At 43.1% G+C, this 21,185-nt stretch overlaps 3 protein-coding genes across 7 annotated transcripts in view; 1 reads left to right on the forward strand and 2 right to left on the reverse strand.

Annotated features, from left to right (window-relative positions):
- Nucleotides 1–2,335: 2,335 nt before the first annotated feature.
- shpk (sedoheptulokinase) lies at nucleotides 2,336–6,696 on the reverse strand. 3 transcript variants are annotated; one of them, XM_024013489.2, is made up of 7 exons: nucleotides 6,466–6,696; nucleotides 6,151–6,292; nucleotides 5,858–6,041; nucleotides 5,479–5,631; nucleotides 3,819–3,994; nucleotides 3,344–3,544; nucleotides 2,336–3,205 (listed from the first exon to the last, which is right to left on the reverse strand). In XM_024013489.2, the coding sequence occupies exons 1-7, from the start codon at nucleotides 6,598–6,600 to the stop codon at nucleotides 2,811–2,813; spliced, it is 1,386 nt and encodes a 461-aa protein (XP_023869257.1). In that variant the 5' UTR covers nucleotides 6,601–6,696; the 3' UTR covers nucleotides 2,336–2,810. The 3 variants fall into 3 exon arrangements, with proteins under 3 accessions (XP_023869257.1, XP_023869256.1, XP_023869259.1); XM_024013488.2 differs by having other exon boundaries at nucleotides 5,858–6,068; XM_024013491.2 differs by having other exon boundaries at nucleotides 6,151–6,225; nucleotides 6,466–6,554.
- A 203-nt stretch (nucleotides 6,697–6,899) lies between these two features.
- Nucleotides 6,900–8,425, forward strand: emc6 (ER membrane protein complex subunit 6). Of its 2 annotated transcripts, none has more exons than XM_024012240.2 (2): nucleotides 6,900–7,089; nucleotides 7,242–8,425. In XM_024012240.2, the coding sequence occupies exon 2, from the start codon at nucleotides 7,278–7,280 to the stop codon at nucleotides 7,611–7,613; it is 336 nt and encodes a 111-aa protein (XP_023868008.1). In that variant the 5' UTR covers nucleotides 6,900–7,089; nucleotides 7,242–7,277; the 3' UTR covers nucleotides 7,614–8,425. The 2 variants fall into 2 exon arrangements, with proteins under 2 accessions (XP_023868008.1, XP_023868009.1); XM_024012241.2 differs by having other exon boundaries at nucleotides 6,998–7,089; nucleotides 7,245–8,425.
- A 1,146-nt stretch (nucleotides 8,426–9,571) lies between these two features.
- p2rx5 (purinergic receptor P2X, ligand-gated ion channel, 5) overlaps nucleotides 9,572–21,185 on the reverse strand; it is a 25,496-nt gene continuing 13,882 nt past the window's right edge. The window contains exons 7-13 of one of the 2 annotated variants that reach the window (XM_070449391.1): nucleotides 20,517–20,658; nucleotides 12,584–12,717; nucleotides 12,296–12,389; nucleotides 12,135–12,200; nucleotides 10,346–10,428; nucleotides 10,005–10,226; nucleotides 9,572–9,920 (exon numbers count right to left, since the gene is read on the reverse strand). In XM_070449391.1, coding sequence (XP_070305492.1) covers nucleotides 9,908–9,920; nucleotides 10,005–10,226; nucleotides 10,346–10,428; nucleotides 12,135–12,200; nucleotides 12,296–12,389; nucleotides 12,584–12,717; nucleotides 20,517–20,658 — 754 coding nt within the window. In that variant the 3' untranslated portion in view covers nucleotides 9,572–9,907. The remainder of the gene's footprint in view (nucleotides 9,921–10,004; nucleotides 10,227–10,345; nucleotides 10,429–12,134; nucleotides 12,201–12,295; nucleotides 12,390–12,583; nucleotides 12,718–20,516; nucleotides 20,659–21,185) is intronic. The other variant, XM_070449390.1, reaches the window with a different exon arrangement.

The raw sequence follows: 21,185 nt of genomic DNA on the forward strand, positions 1-21,185 counted from the left end.
CTGTGAGTAGTAGTGAGATTCATACACACACGCAGAGAGTATCAGAGAGTATAAGAGTACATTACCACCAGAGAGAGCTCTGCTCTGAAAGCTTAAAAGGCTACATGGCTGACCCTTGGTGTTATTGACCCGGCCTCTGTAGCACAGCTGTGACAGCAATGATAGTGACCAGGAGAGGCACAAAGAATCTTAGCTAATTGTTATGAAAGTTGACAAATAACAGATGTATTGTAAAGGTATGTTGTTAACATTATATTCAAAAGTAAATGGACATCAGCTTAGCCATTGGCTCTTGTTTATGCATAAGCACCATATGTATACATACTGTATCCCTATTGATAAAAACATAGAACACCACATCCATAGTTGATAAGGTGTTGGACCAACATTGTTAGTAAATCCTCAAAGTTGGATGGCAAGGTAAAATTAGCAAATTCAGCATTTCACAATCTCTGCTTCAAAAGTTAATTTCAGTGTCCTGATTTGCCCCTTGTTGTACAACATTATGTTGCAAATGCTTAGCCAAAATATCATCCCCTTCTCATTACTTCACACATTTAGTAGCCTTGAACATTTTGCACAACTGACCAGAGGTTTTCTAATGTCCCTATAAGACCTAATGATACTGTCTAGTTAGTTAGAGGCACAGGCATCTATCTTCTTAAATACTTTGTATACGTCAAAACAATGTAATAACACAAAAGTCGATGATTAATCTACACTGAACCAAAAAATATAAACGCAACATAAAAGTAAAAATGTTTCATGAACTGAAATAAAAAATCCCAGAAATGTTCCATTCGCACAAAAAGCTTATTTCTCTGTTTACATCCGTCAGTGAGCATTTCTTCTTTGAAAAAAGAATCCATCCACCTGACAGGTGTTGCATATCAAGAAGCTTATTAAACAGTATGATCATTGCACAGATGCACCTTGTGCTGGGGACAATAAACGGCCACTCTAAAATGTGCCACAAGTTTTGAGGGAGCGTGCAATTGACATGCTGACTGCAGGAATGTCCACCAGAACTGTTGCCAGAGAATTTAATGTTCATTTCTCTACCATAAGCCGGCTCCTACGTCGTTTTAGAGAATTTGGCAGTACGTCCAACTGGTCTCACAACCGCAGACCACATGTAACCACACCAACCCAGGACCTCCACATCCGGCTTCTTCACCTGCGCGATCGTCTGAGACCAAAAACCGAAGAATTTCTGCACAAACTGTCAGAAACTGTCTCAGGGATTCTCGTCTGTATGCTCGCTCTCCTCACCAGGGTCTTGACCTGACTGCAGTTCGGTATAGACTTCAGTGGGAAAACGCTCACCTTCAATGGCCACTGGCATGCTGGAGAAGTGTGCTCTTCACGGATGAATCCTCATTTCAACTGTACTGGACAGATGGCAGACAGCATCTATGGCGTCGTGTGGACGAGAGGTTTTCTGATGAGAACCTCATGATGGTGGTGGGGTTAGGGTATGGGCAGGCATAAGCTACGGACAACGAACACAATTTCATTTTATTGATGGCAATTGTAATGCACAAAGACACCATGATGATAATGATTACAACTGGATCCTGAGATCCATTGTCATGCCATTCATCCACCGCCATCATATCATATTTCAGCAAGATAATGCACAGTCCCGTGTCGCAAGGATCTGTACACAATTCCTGTAAGCTTAAAATGTCCCAGTTCTTCCATGGCCTGCATACTGTACGCACCAGACATGTCAACCATTGAGGATGCTCTGGATCAACGTGTACGACAGCGTGTTCCAGTTCCCGCTAATATCCACCAACATGTTGGTAAATGTTGGTCACACCAGATACAGACTGGTTTTCTGATCCACGGCCCTACCTTTTTTTAAGGTATCTGTGACCAACAGCTGCATATCTGTATTCCCAGTCATGTGAAATCCATAGATTAGGGCCTAATAAATGTATTTCCATTGACTGATTTTCTTATATGAACTGTACCTCGGGGGAAGAAAAAAAAATTGTTGCATGTTGCATTTATATTTTTGTTCAGTGTAATTATACATAATACATATATACATTATACATAATTACATATTATCAGATGATTCATTACTTACTTATTGTTTTGATCACAGGGGGTCTCATCACAGGGGGTTTACTTCTCCTTTCARATGACATATAACATTCAGTTCTTCTTTCTTTCAGAACCACTTTGCAGAGCTTCCCGAGAGTCTGCCTTTTCTCAGATCTACCAACATGCTTTGTTGTTGGTGAGTCTCTGTTCCTGTGACTAATATTGTGGTCAGAACACTTCTGCTGATGAGAATAGACTGATATATAGTTAGAGGCATCAACAAGATTTAGGATTTATTTTACATGCCATTATAACATAACAATTGAATCATTAAGTTAAAACAGTTGTAATCATTATCAATACTAAAATCCTACCTAGTAATTATTACTAATAACAATGATATGTAAGCTAGCAGTAGCAGAACAATGTTTTAGTTGAAATTTCAAGTGCACTAATGCAAACATTAATAAAGTACATTTTTTTTTACTGTAGTTAACTATACATTACCAATTACCACTTACTATAGGCCTAATTGAACTTTTAGTTCATACTATAAATGTGAGACATCATCTTGATTGGAGATTGCACAATGAATTTCCAATAGTATTCATTAAAAAACATGTCTGAGGATATCACTGGAATGTAAAATAAGCATGATGTTTATTGTAATAGTCTCTGTTAGTAATTCAGAAAAAATACAATTCAAGTATTCAAATATGCAAGTAAACAAATAGTCCCTCTGTGTGTATCATAATTCACATTCTGTCATGTAAGACTATCGCCACACCCACAGCTGAGTCCACATCCTGTCCGTATTCCACAGGCAGAGGAAACGCCCTTTCTGCTTCCTGTCTGAGTACTGCGTTACGGGATAAGGCACTCCCACTGCCCTTGATCCTTTGCACTCCGGCCTCCAGKAGGAAGACCGGGTGCATCATGGAGGTGATATTGTCCAGAACACCACGGCACACCGCTCTGGTCATGTGGCCCAGGGAGAGGTTGGAAGGGTGTATGTTGGACACCTGGCCCAGGCTGAGCGGGTCATGTCTTTCCCCCAGGATGGTAGGACTAACCCTCAGGTCACTACTGTCCACTCCAAGGGCACATCTGATCAGCTTCTCATACAAGCAGGAGTCGCTCACTTCCAGCTCTATTAGGTAAAAATATTAAATAGGTGTAATGACTAAGTAGCTCTCATGGACTTAACATGCCTTCTGCAAGTGACACAAACGTACAGGGTTTGTGACTAAGTCAATGACAGTAGATGAAAGTTTATGGATTAATTTACCTAGCTCGTTCATCCAGCCACTCAGCATGCCTACAAGAGTGGCCATCACGTTCCCTCCGTTGAGTGATGCTGCCACCGCCAAGTAGGAGCCATCGAAGTAAGGGAAGTAGGAGATGGAAGAGGTGGGATCAGGGATATTTGGCGGAGTGAAGTCAAGTGGCATGGCATAGGTCAGCTGGGCTGAGGTGCTTATATTGAGAACTGCAAAGAGGCARAGAAACGGTTACCTTATTATAATCAATGATAAAGTTTAATTTCAAAAGCAAATGCTTAATCAATCCCTAGTTCCTATCATTAGCATTTAGGCACTCCAGTAGATCTGAAAGATGGATAGGTGTAAGCACAGAATTCTGAATTTCCCACCTAGCCTATCGGAAAGTTTAAGGTGGAGCTGTTACCATATATAGCTTACACCTTATTCAATCCTCATTCAGCAATACTATTGACATTCAAAGGTCAAATTGCCCCTCTTCACCTGCATCCGTCCTGTCAATCATGCTGGAGTAGACAGAACACTGGAAGTCTCCCAGGGCTGCCCCTACAGGTGTGCTGGCAGGGACGCCATGCCACTCACAGCACGTCTGACCAGCCATGCAGCCAGACGGCACACACTCAGGGAGCAGGTGCACAGGAAAGCCAGCATCCTTCAGACTAGAGCATGCACACACACACACACACACAACCACACACACACACACACCACACACACACACACACACACACACACACACACACACACACACACACACACACACACACACACACACACACACACACACACACACACACACACACCACACACACACACACCACACACACACACACACACACACACACACACACAGAGATACAGGTAACTGACAAAATAACGGAAACACTTGAGTAAATGAGGGATACAAAGTATATTGAAGGCAGGTGCTTCCACACAGATGTGGTTCCTGAGTTAATTATAGTCCCTATGCAGACGTTTTTATCTCAATATCAAATAATTTCTTGGTAACAATAAATCATTTCATGTGATTGTTTTCGATCAAAATGGTCAAAAAGAAACAAAAAATTGCTTCTTAGCAAGAGCAAATTCTCAAGCAAGAATTTTGCTTGGACTGTCTGGGAGTGGTCTGAGTGGGAAGGGGAAACTGAAAACTAGCTGCTATTGGCAGAGAGGTTTAGAACGGTCTTTCTTTTTGTTCTATTGACTAATTTACTGCATGGTGATGTCACCAGGCAGGCCAAAACTCCATCCCACCACAGGCTGTCTTTTCAAACAGCTCTTACACTAAAAGGGCATTATCATAATTTTCACAATTTCACAGTATTCTTCCAACATCATAGTGTGGAAGTATATACAAAATACTTCCAAAACAGAAAAATCTAGTTTTTGATTGCACTGGGTCTTTAAGCAATTAACATCCCATCATGCTTAAGGTCATGTGACCCCGCGCCTCCCGAGTGACGCAGCGGTCTAAGGCACTGCATCTCAGTGCTCGAGGCGTCACTACAGACCCTGGTTCGATTCCAGGCTGTATCACAACCGGATGTGATTGGGAGTCCCATAGGGCGGCGCACAATTGGCCCAGCATCGTCCGGGTTTGGCGGTCATTGTAAATAAGAATTTGTTCTTAACTGACTTGCCTAGTTAAATAAAATGCTGGGCAGGCCATTATTTTGGCTACCATGGCTATGACCCCATACAATGACAAAGCCCCCATCCACAGGGCATGAGTGGTCACTGAATTGTTTGATGAACATGAAAACGATGTAAACCCAATTGAACACTTATGGGAGATTCTGGAGCGGCACCTAAGACAAGGTTTTCCACCACCATCAACAAAACAGCAAATTATGGATTTGTCGTAGAAGAATGGTGTCCTCTCCAATAGAGTTCCAGACACTTAGAATCTATGCCAAGGTGCATTGAAGCTGTTCTGGGTCGTGATGGCCCAACGCCCTATTAAGACACTTTATGCTTGTGTTTCCTCTATTTTGGCAGTTACCTGTACATGTTAGCTAACACACAACACAACACATGCATTCATATTATGTTCAGTATGTAGTATGTTAGTAATAACATATTTTGTACTAAAAAGCAAACAATTGGTGCTAGAAGCGGAAGAAGGCCAGGATATTGTGTTCACATGTCTATGTTCCACTGGTTAGTGGCAGTGTTGAAGTAGCCCCAGCTGGCTGCATTCTGGCCAGTCATGACACAGCTCTCCAAGCCACACAGCATGGACACCACATAGTCATGGATGGTTCCTGCCACCATGAAGTCAGACAGGAACCCCGGCCTGCATTCAAACACACAGTGAAAAGAATAATGACAAGCTTTCTGAATCTATTAGTCTATAGAGTAAACTCCTGATAAGTGCACATAGGATAAGTGTAAACTGGGTGTAATAGACATACACTTATCCTACATGTGTACTTATCAGGAGTCAACTGGCCTTATATGAAGTAAACCTATTCCTCAAAATCAGCCAAGTCGTGTAGGCATGATATTATAGGCCTATGTACCTATGTTTCATGTACCAGAAGATAGTGGCACAACCAAAGCCTGTGGCTATGCTGAGATGTGAGTCTGGGTTTGGAAGAGTAGACAGGAAATCACTGTTGCAGCGCCCATCCTGCCAGGTGATTAGATGACTGGTGTCTCTAGGGCTGAAGAGGTGACGGCTCCCTCCACCTGACCAATCACAGCCTGAGGGTAGACAGTGATGGTACAGGACTTGTTTGAATAAAGAGTGTTGTGATTTCTACATAAAAAATGTATACCACATAATAGTGGATGACACACTTTATGGTTTTACCTGTTTGTGCTTTCCAGAATACAACCCCATGCATTTGTCCAGACACCCCAATTCTACTGACATTCTGGAGCTTGTCTATGGGCAGAGAGGCAATGCACTCATTCAGAGTCGTTATGATTTGTACAGAGTCCTGCTCTTTGGCCTGCAAAGGAAAACCAATCATATAATATATAGTTAAGAAGAGGTCTATAAATCAACAGGATTATGACCAATTTGAGATAAAATGCACACCAGCTTGAAAGGCTGTACAATTGAAAGAGTGAAAGCTCATTTATGTACGGTGATTCAGAGAGGTGCCTGTCACCTGTCACATACATGCGTTTCGTCGCTGACGATATATGCCTTGGTTGGCAGAGAGAAGCTATCCGTTACTGTTTTTGAGTTAATATCAAGTAACACGACCTTGATTGAAGTAGTTCCTATGTCTATGCCGAGTACATATTTCGCCATGGTTGCTCCCCGGATAGCATTAGACTCCTTAGCCAATTAATAACTGTACATTTTATCCAGAGCGCAGTGTTTATAAACAGTGCTCTACTATTTTGATCTCAGGCAGACACCGTAGAGACCAAAGTTCATTACAAAGGTCATAGGTCACAACAAATACATCTTTAAAATATCACAAAATATGAAAGTAATTTAATTAAATCAAATATTTGAGTGATTAAAATAAGATAACTGAACACATTCATCCACTGACTTCATAAAAAGCGAGCAGTTAATACAAAAACAAATGTCCCAGAATGCATTTAACAAGAAAATGGCCGATTCAGAATGACGGGTCGCGTCTGCTGTGCTAGCTAGCTTGAATTTGCTTTATTTCTGTAATTACATTCCAGCAGCTAGTAAATACATTGTGTAGGAATATTACGTGACACGCGATGTCCATTTGATGTGTTTGTGAAGTAAACGAAGCACTGTATATTCTTTTTTCATTCGGTGAGTTACCAGCTAGCTGCAGTCCAGATGTCAATTTAGCTAGCACTTTCGTTAGTAATAAAATAGGCTAGATTGACAAATGATTCACAATTTGTTCAAGATCATGAATGTATTATGTAAAACATGTAATCAATCATGCATTTTTTTTGCAGCAGCTTTTATCGTTGGAAATCAAATCAAGTGCAGACATGTCCTCAATCATCGTAGCAAAACGAGAGGGACCACAGTTCATCAGCGAGGTCGCTGTGAGGGGCAACGCCGCCATGCTGGACTACTGTCGGACGTCTGTGTCGGCTCTGTCCGGGGCAACAGCGGGCATCCTTGGACTCACAGGACTGTACGGATTTATATTCTATTTCCTCGCCTCGTTTCTCCTCTCCCTTCTTCTAATCCTCAAGGCCAGTCGCAGGTGGAACAAGTGCTTCAAGTCTCGGAGGATGCTCTTCACAGGAGGGCTCGTTGGAGGTCTTTTTACCTACGTCCTGTTCTGGACCTTCCTCTACGGAATGGTGCATGTGTACTAATATAGTTGACCAGAATGATTTTGGTTTTAACCCTAATGTCAGAGAAATTAATATTGTTTAACTGCCCACACACTGTTTGTAGATATAGGTGATTGATGAAAGATGTTAGATTAACTGTTTATACAGCTATGTGAAGTACACTATATATGCAAAAGTATGTGGACACCCCTTCAAATTAGTGGATTTGGCAATTTCAGCCACACCCGTTGCTGACAGATGTATACAACTGAGCACACCGCCATGGAATCTCCATAGACAAACATTGGCAGTAGAATAGCCTTACTGAAGAGCTCAGTGACTTTAAATGTGGCACCGTCATAGGATGCCTCCTTTCCAACAAGTCAGTTCGTCAACTTTCTGCCCTGCTAGAGCTGCCCCGGTCAACTGTAAGTGCTGTTATTTTGAAGTGGAAACGTCTAGGAGCAACAACCGCTCAGCTGTGAGTGGTAGGCCACACAAGCTCACAGAACGGGACTGTCGAGTGCTGTAGCATGTAGAAATCGTCTGCCCTCAGTTGCAACACTCACTACAGAGTTCCAGACTGCCTCCGGAAGCAACATCAGCACAAACTGTTCGTCGGGAGCTTCATGAAATGGGTTTCCATGGCCGAGCAGCTGCACACAAGCATATTGCCAACTGTAAAGTTTGGTGGAGGAGTAATAATAGTTTGGGGTTGTTTTTTGGGGTTCGGGCTAGGCCCTAGTTCCAGTGGAGGGGAATCTTAACGATTCTGTGTTTTGAACTTTGTGGCAACAGTTTGGGAAAGACCCTTTCCTGTTTCAGCTTTACAATGCCCCTGTGCACGGTCCAAACAGAAATTGTTGAGATTGGTGTGGATTGAATTTGACTGCCCTGCACAGAGCCCTGACCTCAGCCAAATCGAACACCTTTGGGATGAATTGGAATGCCGACTGCGAGTCAAATCTAATCATCCGACATCGGTGCCTGACCTTACTAATGCTCTTGTGGCTGAATGGAAGCAGGTCCCCGCAGCAATGTTCCAACGTCTAGTGGAAAGCCTTCCCAGGAGAGTAGAGGCTGTTATAGAAGCAAAGGGGGGACCAACTCCATATTAATGCCCATGATTTTGGAATGAGATGTTGGCCGAGCAGCTGTCCACATAAGTTTGGTCATGTAGTGTATGTCTAAGTCAGCAACTCTATTTGTATACTAATAAAATATTTCTCTCATGCACTAAACTGACTGCTGCAGTATGTTATTGTTTCTCTGCTCTATTACATCTATAGGATAACTGAATTTTCCAAGTTCTCATCTAGCAGTTGACACGTTTTATAATAAGCATAGATAAACATAGTGATAAGTAGTAGGCTACAGGGTGATGTGCCTGATACTAAATATTTGTATGGCTATTACCCATAAAAATGCATTACCAATACAAAAATGTTTTGAATATCAAGCCAATACATTACAAACCACTCCTTTAGTCACAGGACATTTATATTAACAGGGAAGACATAATGAGATCTAGGTCTCTTTTTCAAATGCACTCTGTATAGTACAACATTGATATGCACTAATATATATATCTTTTTTTTTTATACAAAAACACAGTCATGGGAAGCACACAAAAAAATCKCTCAAAAAAACAGTTACATTCCTTCACAAATACGTCCCCAGTCAATACATGATGGACATTACAAGTAATCACATTAAATGCAAAGTATTTATGATAGACAACCTCACACCCAGTGTATTTTCCAATGACGTGAGAAAGCAATTGTAGGCCTAATCTCACGATATGTGGAATTCCATAATATGACTCACAAGGATTTAATTATACTACAAAAGCTGTCTCTTTAGGTGTGAAGAAACACCACAGCCAGCATAACCTAGTTCAGTCCTCTACCATGGTTTGATTGCATGGCCTATTTGACACCAGATGCATTATGCTTCCATCTTAAACAAATAAATATGATACCACAGAAATGCAATGGTGCTTTTTCTCTTTGATAAATATCTCGCTTCATAGAGCGTCTGCATTGTCATTGCACCAGTAAAGTGTAAGGAGATGAGAGCATTGCCATTTCTCTTTGCTAGCCTATCAGTCACCATCATTCCAATCAGCACACACATCACTCTTGAGACATTGGAAAACCAGAGCCAAGTGTCAGCATCAGCAACCTCCGCTGGTAGAGAAGGAGGGTGGGCATCAGGATCACCACCTCACCCACCCTCGTTTCCCTTTCCACCTGCTAGAGGACGCAGTCTAGCCGTCTTGACGATAGCAGCACCTCTTTGTCTCACGTCTTTCTTGAGAAACAAGTCTTCTGACCTCAATCGGCCAACCTGTGTTAATAAAGGGTAAATAAAAATGTGTCTCACTCTGAATTAATTGGTTAGTGTCGTGGTCGTGGAGGGTGAGTATTATACCGTTGCCCCACAGTTCGCGGAGAGAGAATATGAACCTCATTTTTCTCCCCAGTTTTAAGGTCCTGTTTCTCCGCGTCCTGAGTGGTGGGCTCTGGTTTCTCCTCTTTTTTCGTAGAGAGTGTGGTGAGCTCATGTTGTTCCCCAGCATGTGTCCTGTGTTTTCTTGTGTCTCGGTTCACCACTGTCTTCGCACTCTCTTTGTGCTTCTTAATCCGTTCTTTCCTGTTAAAGGGATGTTTTACAGAGCAAGCAATCCCAGACTTCAAATACATACTTTAATTGATTAAACTACAAAGTGTAAAATCTGTATTTAGTAGTAATACCATGTCATAGTGTCTTACTTGAGAATCTCAAATTTCCTGTCTCGGAAGTAGGAACTCGTGCTCATCATGTAGATGAATATCATATCGCACGCAAATTTTCCCTGAAACGAAAAGCAAACACAAAGCCCAGGTTTAGGTCTAGACATACAATAGATCACAGTATTCAGTATGATATAAATAAAACCAAAAACCCCAATAAAGCTTGAGGTAACTTCTTAGGCCATAGCAAAAACAAAAAACACTAAGTGTCCTGTGAATGTAAACAGCAGACTTCAAAGAGCTGTCTTCTCTGATAAATAATATGACTAAAATAGGGCACTAAAATCTTATACAAGGGGGCAGAGGGTTGCTGAATCCCAAATTAACCCCTATACACCCAAGGTACTCCAGTAGATCTGACAGAATTAGATAGGCAAAATAAAATGTAGTCATCTTGCCAGTGTTGGAGAAGCTACTCTGAAAGTATATTTTAACAACATAATAAACTACCAATTACTTCACACTGGATGAAGTTAAGATACAATAAAGCTACCCTTAAGAAAAATATAGTTTACTTAACTAAGATCATTTTTTAAAGTAGTTCACTTCATCCAAACTACTTGGTGAAAAATGTTCATATAAATCTTACATTTCATAGACCACAAATTGCAAGAACAGATCACTTTGTTAACATGTGTTATTTAGCCTATTAAACAAAAAAACATGTTTCAAGTGAGAATTAGACAGGACTAATGCCAAAAACGAGAGGAAATTATTCCCTACTTCACCCATTTTTTGGTTTGTAGTTCCAATAACAAAAGTAAATAACTACTGAAAACACTACTTAGATTTGACTTTAGTCAGAGAGGAAAAGGCAAAGCGAGAGGTTTTACTCTTCCCAAAATCGGTCAAATATTTTTTAATGGAAGTCAGTGTCGAATTTGGTCAACAAAAAAATGTATTGCTGATTTGTTACGTGGGGCTCATTTGATTGAATATAAGTTTCGTAATGGTTAGGTTGTTACGAATGCACTAACATAAGTGAAGGCACATGGCATTTCGGCAACTTTGATAAAACGACTATATCGGAGTTGTGCCTGTTATGGAAATAGAGGACTCATCATGGATATAACCCATTTTAGCATGGACATTGCCATTGAGGCCTTCCATTTTAAAGTAGACAACTGGGTGGGGATTCTTATGAGTTGGGAGCGAGCAGCCAATGAAGAAGAAAATTGACTACTTTAAAACGGAGCTTCAATGGCGCTGCCCATGCTGTCACGCTATAATGGCACAGATACAAAGATGAGTCCTCTATCTAGCTCTATGGCCTGTTGTTCACACATATCTGCCCTCTAATTGGCTAGAAAGGTCCCACCTGATCTCTCATCCTCCCGCATAACTTCCATCTTTGAGGAGTATTTCCATTGTTAGAGCGGTCACCGAATATCTTGTCAATATAATAGGCAATCTTTGATTTAGTTCAACGACCACCAAGGTACTGCAAAATGTAGTTAAATTACTAGTTGATTTACATGTAGTTCATTACTCCCCAACACTGCATATTGCTTAGACCTACCCAATTGTTTCAGATCTACAGGAGTGCCTAAGCAAGGGGATAGGAGCTAGGGATCGATTTGGAATTAAGAAGATTACTCTTTCATTGAACAATGATAGGGGAGTGCTCTCTTGTGGTGATATATCAAAATAGTTTGATAACATCCAATCTGGCCATGCTACATGACATAGAATCACAGAGGAATATATTTTGGGGGACCAGTATGTCTATTGGAAACAAATGAATACACAAATCTATTAAATTACTTACCATGCCCATAATAGCGAGCCCAGACCCAATAGCTATTACTGTGGGAATGATGTTGAATTTTCCAGCCTGAAAAACACAATAAAGAACATTTTGATCTGACAGACTGTAATATGAATACTATCAACACATTCAAGTAGGTGTAGCAAGAATCACTGTCATACCCGTCCATTCACCATGATATCAAAGCGAATCCCATAGACTTTATATAAAGTCCGGAAGCTCTCTCCAGCTTCGTCTTTGTAATACCGGGCATATCTGGGGAAAAAACTAATCAGCTGTTTGGAACAGAAATGTCAACAACTGCCTGGTAGAGATAGATCTGAGATTAAATGCAGTAGTTGGAGAGCTCAAGCCTTATTAGTTGAAGCTAATACCTTTTCAGAATGAGGGCATGGATTATTATATCTGCTTGAAGTACAATCTGCTTATTAATGCATGTCAAGATGTACCTGAAGTTGTAGCCTGACGTGACAGTGCTGTTTAAGTTGATATCCAAACGAGTAAAGCTGTACTTTGGGTTACACTGTGAGTAGTCCTTATCCAAATCACAGTTCCACTCAATCAGAATTCCAACTGACCCACCCTGAGAGAAAGAGAGAGGGTTAGAGATAGAGAGAGAGAGTTAGAGATAGAGAGAGAGACAGAGAGAGATTAGCGTTGCTCTAAATATGGAGGATGACTCTATTGCAGTGCTATTCAAGATGTACTTTCTTAACCTTGACTATGAACTGTGGTCGCATTTACATCAACTCCTCATTAAACATTAACAACTAGGAACATAATTATACTGTACTTTAAAATGTTAAAACCTCAAGTACAAACTGGCAACTCTAACAATAACACAGTAGCAAACACATTGCTGATCATCTTTGCCATAATTCCATCCTCCTGATTCCTGCTTACAAGCAAAACAAAAACTATTACGGACTACAAAGGGAAACCGAGATGCAAGCTGCCCAGTGGCACGAGCCTACCAGACGAGCTAAATYCCTTTTATGCTCGCTTGGAGGCAAACAACACTGAAGCATACACGAGAGCACCTGCTGTTCTGGTTGTGTGATAACGCTCTCGGTAGCCGATTTGAGCAAGACCTTTAAACAGGTCAATTTTCACAAAACCGCAGGGCCAGATGGATTARCAGAACGTGTATTCAAAGCATGCACGGACCAACTGGCAAGTGTCTTCACTGACATTTTCAACCTCTCCCTTACTGAGTCTGTAATGCCTACATGTTTCAAGCAGACCACCATAGTCCCTGTGCCCAAGGAAGCGAAGGTAACCTGCCTAAATGATTAGTGCCTACGTCGGTAGCCGTGATGTGCTTTGAAAGGCTGGTCATGGCTCACATGCAGACGTGGTTTGTCGTCCTCTCGTTTACTTTATGTATTTTTCATATTTTTTTGTATATATTTCAATTTATTTTTCAATCTCTTTTCCATTTTTAAATTAAATATACCTTCCGGTAACCTGCCTCACTCAATGTGACACGGATCCGCAATTATTTTAAGACCTTATAGCCAGAACCTCCATCAGAAGCTAGCCATCAGAAGCTAACCAGCAAATAACCTCAGGCAACAGACGTTTTTTTAGCCTGGATAATACCTGTCAGCCTTGGACTGTTTTTCTCCACTACAATGCCCGATTCCTGCCGTAAACCCTGGACCATTACTCCTGATCATCACAGCTAGCTAGCTGCCACCAAGTGACCCAGCCCCTAAGCTAGCTCTGAGCCAGGCCCACCTCCCGGGCCTACTCTATGATCACCCAGCTACTCAGCCGTTGCCTCCCGGACTCTACAACCAACACGGCTTGAATCCACTACTCCACCGGATACTTGCCGTAAGCTCTGGACCTTTGCATCGGATCATCGCTGCTAGCTAGCTGCTACCGAGTGGCTATAGTGGCTAACGCTCCTGCCCCGAAGCTAGCACCAGTTAGCCGCGAGCCAGGCGCATCTCCCGGCTAGCTACGAAATTACTACAACTACAATACCTCTTTCGCCATCTGGCCCGGATCCTTTGTCGACACGGCGCCCCGCCGTTATCTGTCGGCCCTAGCCCCGAACTCAGGCCCTATGTGTAGTTAACCTTCCCTCTCTGCCCATTCATCGCCATTTTACCTGTTGTTGTTGTCTTAGCTGATTAGCTGTTGTTGTCTTACCCGTTGATGTCTTAGCTAGCTCTCCCAATCAACACCTGTGATTGCTTTATGTCTCTCTCAAATGTCAAAATGCCTTGAATACTGTTGTTTAGGATAGTTATCATGTTTTAGTTTACTGCGGAGCCCCTAGTCCCACTCTACATGCCTCAGATACCTCCTTTGTCCCATCTCCCACACATGCGGTGACCTCACRCAGTATAACCAGCATGTCCAGAGATGCAACCTCTCTTATCATTACTCAGTGCCTGGGCTTACCTCCACTGTACCCGCACCCCAACATACCCCTGTTTGCACATTATGCCCTGAATCTATTCTACCACGCCCAGAAATCTGCTCCTTTTATTCTCTGTCACCAACGCACTAGACGGCCAGTTTTGATAGCCTTTAGCCGTACCCTCATCATACTCCTCCACTGTTCCTCGGGTGATGTGGGGGTTAACCCAGGCCCTGCGTGTCCCCAGGCACTCTCATTTGTTGACTTCTGTAATCGAAAAAGCCTTGGTTTCATGCATGTTAACATCAGAAGCCTCCTCCCTAAGTTTGTTTTACTCACTGCTTTAGCACACTCCGCCAACTCTGATGTCCTTGCCGTGTCTGAATCCTGGCTAAGGAAGGCCACCAAAAATTCTGAGATTTCCATACCCAACTACAACATTTTCCGTCAAGATAGAACTGCCAAAGGGGGAGGAGTTGCAATCTACTGCAGAGATAGCTTGCAAAGTTCTGTCATACTTTCTAGGTCTATGCCCAAACAGTTCGAGCTTCTAATTTAAAAAATGAATCTCTCCAGAAATAAGTCCCTCACTCTTGCCGCCTGTTATAGACCCCCCTCAGCTCCCAGSTGCGCCCTGGACACCATATGTGAATTGATTGCCCCTCATCTATCTTCAGAGTTCGTTCTGTTAGGTGACCTAAACTAGATGCCCTCAATCTCATACAAATTATCAAGTACAACCCTAAATCCGTAAACATGGGCACCCTCATAGATATCATCCTGACCAACTCGCCCTCCAAATACACCTCTGCTGTTTTCAACCAGGATCTCAGCGATCACTGACTCATTGCCTGCATCCGCTATAGGTCCGCGGTCAAACAACCACCCCTCATCACTGTCAAACGCTCCCTAAAACACTTCTGCGAGCAGGCCTTTCTAATCGACTTGGCCCGGGTATCCTGGAAGGATATTGACCTCATCCCGTCAGTCGAGGATGCGTCGTTCTTTAAGAGTAATTTCCTCACCATCTTAAATAAGCATGCTCCTTTCAAAAAATGTAGAACTAAGAACAGATATAGCCCTTGGTTCACTCCAGACCTGACTGCCCTTGACCAGCACAAAAACATCCTGCGGCGGACTGCAATAACATCAAATAGTCCCCGTGATATGCAACTGTTCAGGGAAGTCAGGAACCAATACACACAGTCAGTCAGGAAAACAAAGGCTAGCTTTTTCAAACAGAAATGTGAATGTCCGATAAATCCATGATAATCGAAGATTTCAATAAGCATTTCTCTACGGCTGGCCATGGTTTACTCCTGGCTACCCCAACCCCGGCCAACAGCGCTTGTTGCAACCCCTATTGCAACCCCTATTACCAGTCTGTTCAACCTCTCTTTCGTATTGTCCGAGATCCCTAAAGATTCYAAAGCTGCTGCGGTCATCCCCCTCTTCAAAGGGGGTGACACTCTAGACCCAAATTGTTATAGACCTATATCCATCCTGCCCTTCCTTTCTAAAGTCTTCGAAAGCCAAGTTAATACATTTACATTTACATTTAAGTCATTTAGCAGACGCTCTTATCCAGAGCGACTTACAAGTTGGTGCATTCACCTTATGATATCCAGTGGAACAACCACTTTACAATAGTGCATCTAACTCTTTTAAGGGGGGGGAGGGAGGGAAAGAAGAGATTACTTTATCCTATCCTAGGTATTCCTTAAAGAGGTGGGGTTTCAGGTGTTTCCGGAAGGTGGTGATTGACTCCGCTGACCTGGCGTCGTGGGGGAGTTTGTTCCACCATTGGGGTGCCAGAGCAGCGAACAGTTTTGACTGGGCTGAGCGGGAGCTGTACTTCCTCAGAGGTAGGGAGGCGAGCAGGCCAGAGGTGGATGAACGCAGTGCCCTTGTTTGGGTGTAGGGCCTGATCAGAGCCTGAAGGTACGGAGGTGCCGTTCCCCTCACAMCTCCGTAGGCAAGCACCATGGTCTTGTAGCGGATGCGAGCTTCAACTGGAAGCCAGTGGAGAGAGCGGAGGAGCGGGGTGACGTGAGATAACTTGGGAAGGTTGAACACCAGACGGGCTGCGGCGTTCTGGATGAGTTGATGGCACAGGCAGGGAGCCCAGCCAACAGCGAGTTGCAGTAATCCAGACGGGAGATGACAAGTGCCTGGATTAGGACCTGCGCCGCTTCCTGTGTGAGGCAAGGTCGTACTCTGCGAATGTTGTAGAGCATGAACCTACAGGAACGGGTCACCGCCTTGATGTTAGTTAATAAACAGATCACTGACCATTTCGAATCCCACCGTACCTTCTCCGCTGTGCAATCCGGTTTCCGAGCTGGTCACCGGTGCACCTCAGCCACGCTCAAGGTACTAAACGATATCATAACCGCCATCGATAAAAGACAGTACTGTGCAGCCGTCTTCATCAACCTGGCCAAGGCTTTCGACTCTGTCAATCACCGTATTTTTATCGGCAGACTCAATAGCCTTGGTTTCTCAGATGACTGCCCCGCCTGGTTCACCAACTACTTCACAGATAGAGTTCAGAGTGTCAAAACAGATGGCCTGTTGTCCGGACCTCTGGCAGTCTCTATGGGAGTGCCACAGGGTTCAATTCTCGGGCCGACTCTCTTCTCTGTATATATCAACGATGTCGCTCTTGCTGCGGGTGATTCTCTGATCCACCTCTACGCAGACGACACCATTCTGTATACTTCTGGCACTTCTTTGGACACTGTGTTAACTAACCTCCAAACGAGCTTCAATGCTATGCAACATTTACCCTAGTAAAACTGACTCTCCTTCCGATCCTCGACTTCGGCGATATCATCTACAAAATAGCTTCCAATACTCTACTCAGCAAACTGGATGCAGTCTATCACAGTGCCATCCCTTTTGTTACCTAAGCCCCTTATACCACCCACCACTGCGAACTGTATGCTCTAGTCGGCTGGCCCTCGCTACATATTCGTTGCCAGACCCACTGGCTCCAGGTCATCTATAAGTATATGCTAGGTAAAGCTCCGCCTTATCTCAGCTCACTGGTCACGATAACAACACCCACCCGTAGCACGCACTCCAGCAGGTATATCTCACGGGTCATCCCCAAAGCCAACACCTYCTTTGGCCGCCTTTCCTTCCAGTTCTCTGCTGCCAGTGACTGGAACGAATTGCAAAAATCGCTGATGCTGGAGACTTATATTTCCCTCACTAACTTTAAACATCAGCTATCTGAGCAGCTAACTGATCGTTGCAGCTGTACATAGTCCATCTGTAAATATCCCACCCAACCTAACTACCTCATCCCCATATTGTTTTTATTTACTTTTCTGCACACCAGTAACTCTACTTGCCCATCATCATCTGCTCATCCATCACTCCAGTGTTAATCTGCTAAATTGTAATTACTTCGTTACTATGGCCTATTTATTGCCTTACCTCCTCACGCCATTTGCACACCCTGTATATAGACTTTATTTTTTTTCTATTGTGTTATTGACTGTACCCTTGTTTATTCCATGTGTAACACTGTGTTGTTGTTTGTGTCGCATTGCTTTGCTTTATCTTGGCCAAAGAAAATAAACATCAACTGCATCCTTCCGGATACCCTAGACCCACTCCAATTCGCATACCGCCCCAACAAATCCACAGATGACGCAATCTCAATCGCACTCCACACTTCCCTTTCCCACCTGGACAGAAGGAACACCTATGTGAGAATGCTGTTCATTGACTACAGCTCAGCATTCAACACCATAGTGCCCACGAAGCTCATCACTAAGCTAAGGAACCTAGGACTAAACACCTCCCTCTGCAACTGAATCCTGGACCCCCTGACGGGCCACCCCCAGGTGTAAAGGGTAGGCAACAACACGTATGCCATGCTGATCCTCAACTCTGGGGCACCTCAGGGGTTTGTACTTAGTACACTCTTGTACTCCCTGTTCACCCACGACTGCGTGGCCAAACACGACTCCAACACTATCGTTAAGTTTTCTGATGACACAACGATGAGACAGCCTATAGGGAGGAGGTCATAGAACTGGCAGTGTGGTGCTAGGACAACAAGCTCTCCCTCAATGTGAGCAAGACAAAGGAGCTGATCGTGGACCACAGGAAAAGGCGGGCCGAACAAGGCGGGCCCCATTAAAACATCAAAGGGGCTGTAGTGGAGCGGGTCGAGAGTTTCAAGTTTCAACGAACTATCATGGTCCAAACACACCAAGACAGTCGTTAAGAGGGCACAACAAAACCTTTTCCTTTTCAGGAGACTGAAAAGATTTGGCATGGGTCCCCAGATCCTCAAAAAGTTCTACAACTGCACCATTGAGAGCATCCTGACCGGTTGCATCACCGCCTGGTATGGCAACTGCTCGGCATCTGACCGTAAGGCGCTACAGAGGGTCGTGCGTACGGCCCAGTACATCACTAGGGCCAAGCTTCCTGCCATCCAGGACCTATATAATAGGCGGTGTCAGAGGAAAGCCCATAAAATTGTCAGAGACTCCAGTCACCCAACTCATAGACTGTTTTCTCTGCTACCGTACAGCAAGCGGTACCGGAGTGCCAAGTCTCGGACCAAAAGGCTCCTTAACAGCTTCCACCCCCAAGCCATAAGACTGTTGACAATTAATCAAATGGCCACCGGACTATTACATTGATCCCCCCCCAATTTGTTTTGTACACTGCTGCTACTCGCTGTTTATTATCTATGCATAGTGTCACGGCTGTCGTTGAAGAAAGACCAAGGTGCAGCGTGGTGAGTGTACATATTCCTTTTATTTAGAAATGACGCCGACAAAAACAATAAACAATACAAAACAACCGTGAATTAAGGGCTATGTGCCACAAACAAAGTTAACTTCCCACAAAGAAAGGAGGGAAAGGGCTACCTAAGTATGGTTCCCAATCAGAGACAACGATAGACAGCTGTCCCTGATTGAGAACCATACCCGGCCAAAACATAGAAATACAAAATCATAGAAAAACAAAACATAGAATGCTCACCCCAAATCACACCCTGACCAAACCAAATAGAGATAAAAAGGCTCACAAAGGTCAGGGCGTGACACATAGTCATTTCACCCCTACCTACATGTAAAAATTACCTCAACTAAACTGTACCCCACGCACACTGACTCGGTACTGGTACCCCCTGTATATAGCCTCGTTATTGTTATGTTATTGTGTTACTTTTTATTATTTTTGTATTTTATTTTTTACTTCAGTTTATTTGGTAAATATTTTCTTTAACTCTTCTTGAACTACACTGTTGGTTAAGGGCTTGTAACTAAGCATTTCACGGTAAGGTCTACACTTGTTGTATTCGGCGCATGTGACAAATTGATTTAATTTGACATATGGTAAGAATGGCTCTGGTTAACTATTGTTTTCTTCTATGCTGGGTGTCCTGCTACACTAACAACCAGAGGTAGTGTTTACTTGTAAATGTCTAACCTGACCTTGCTGGGAAGTTGAGGTGAGGGCACGTTATAAAGGGCTCTGTGTCAAGCCACTTAATAGAGATCTAACAACTGTTATGTTTCATAATGTTGTTATTATGCAACATTAGTTGTTATTCATTTCAATTTCATGCCTAATGACCGCAGCCGACATGGCAAAAGGCAAATTAAATGTCATCAAAATAATGGTAATTACCTAACTGCCTGAAAGCAAGCATCATTATGAAATGGACTGGAGGAAGAGAGACCTACATCCCTCCCACACTGCTTGGATAGCATGACGAAGGCCTGAAAAGAATAATTCGGACTCACTGTTAAACTAGAAACCCAACCCTGATTACTGACTGTTTAATGCACTGTATTGAGTGTCTTTCCTGGGTAGCAACGTACTGTATGCTGATAAACCTTCGTTTTTATACAACATTGCTGCCCCTCTATGCCAGGTCTTCCTCTGCCAGGGAAAAAGTTCACCTAACCTCAATGGGACTACTTGATTAAATAAAGTGTACATTTCAAAACAAAAAGATTGTAAATATGTACCACTACAGCCATGTCCTGAAAGTCGTGTCCAGTCCTGCTGACCAGGTCTCCCAGACGAAAGATGGGGCAGTAGGGTTGGAGGACGTTGTCATAGGAACATCTCTTTAGATAGGAGTCATTACCGGTGTCCAGAACATTTGACCTGAGGGGAAAGAAGACAGAACAGGACATGTAGCTTTTAGCTATGTGCTTAGTAGTTCAGTATCATACTTTTCCTTGTCTAAATCCCAAAAAGGTCATAGGCCTAAAACATAAAAAACTGAGCAGTGAAGTTATCTTATCAGCTTCAAATAACAAGCTTTCTCTTTGACCCTTACTTAGATAAGGAATAGCACAGAGCTACATATCATATCAAGTAACTTTATAGATCAATTACTTCATAGTTTAGACATTTTCCATTCAATACACACAACGTAATCAAAAGATCTACAACTGAAATGATCAATTGGCAGAGGTCTGACGTCTCTGTAATTTCCAGGTTAGGCTTGGAAAGACAATACCAATGTTCTAGCTGATTAAACCTTCTACAGCAGCCTTATTGGCATGAGAGCCCAGTGAGCCAATCAGATCTGTTCTAACACCTGTCCAGGGCTGGGCCTGCTTTGCTGTCAAGGACGTCTCAGATGACCTCACCACACACACACACACACACACACACACACACACACA

This window comes from Salvelinus sp. IW2-2015, linkage group LG20 (assembly GCF_002910315.2).
Source record: "Salvelinus sp. IW2-2015 linkage group LG20, ASM291031v2, whole genome shotgun sequence".
NCBI lineage: Eukaryota > Metazoa > Chordata > Actinopteri > Salmoniformes > Salmonidae > Salvelinus > Salvelinus sp. IW2-2015.

Bases quoted from the DNA above. Each gene is read 5' to 3' on its own strand.
- emc6 (XM_024012240.2), top strand. From the start codon at position 7,278: ATGTCCTCAATCATCGTAGCAAAACGAGAGGGACCACAGTTCATCAGC.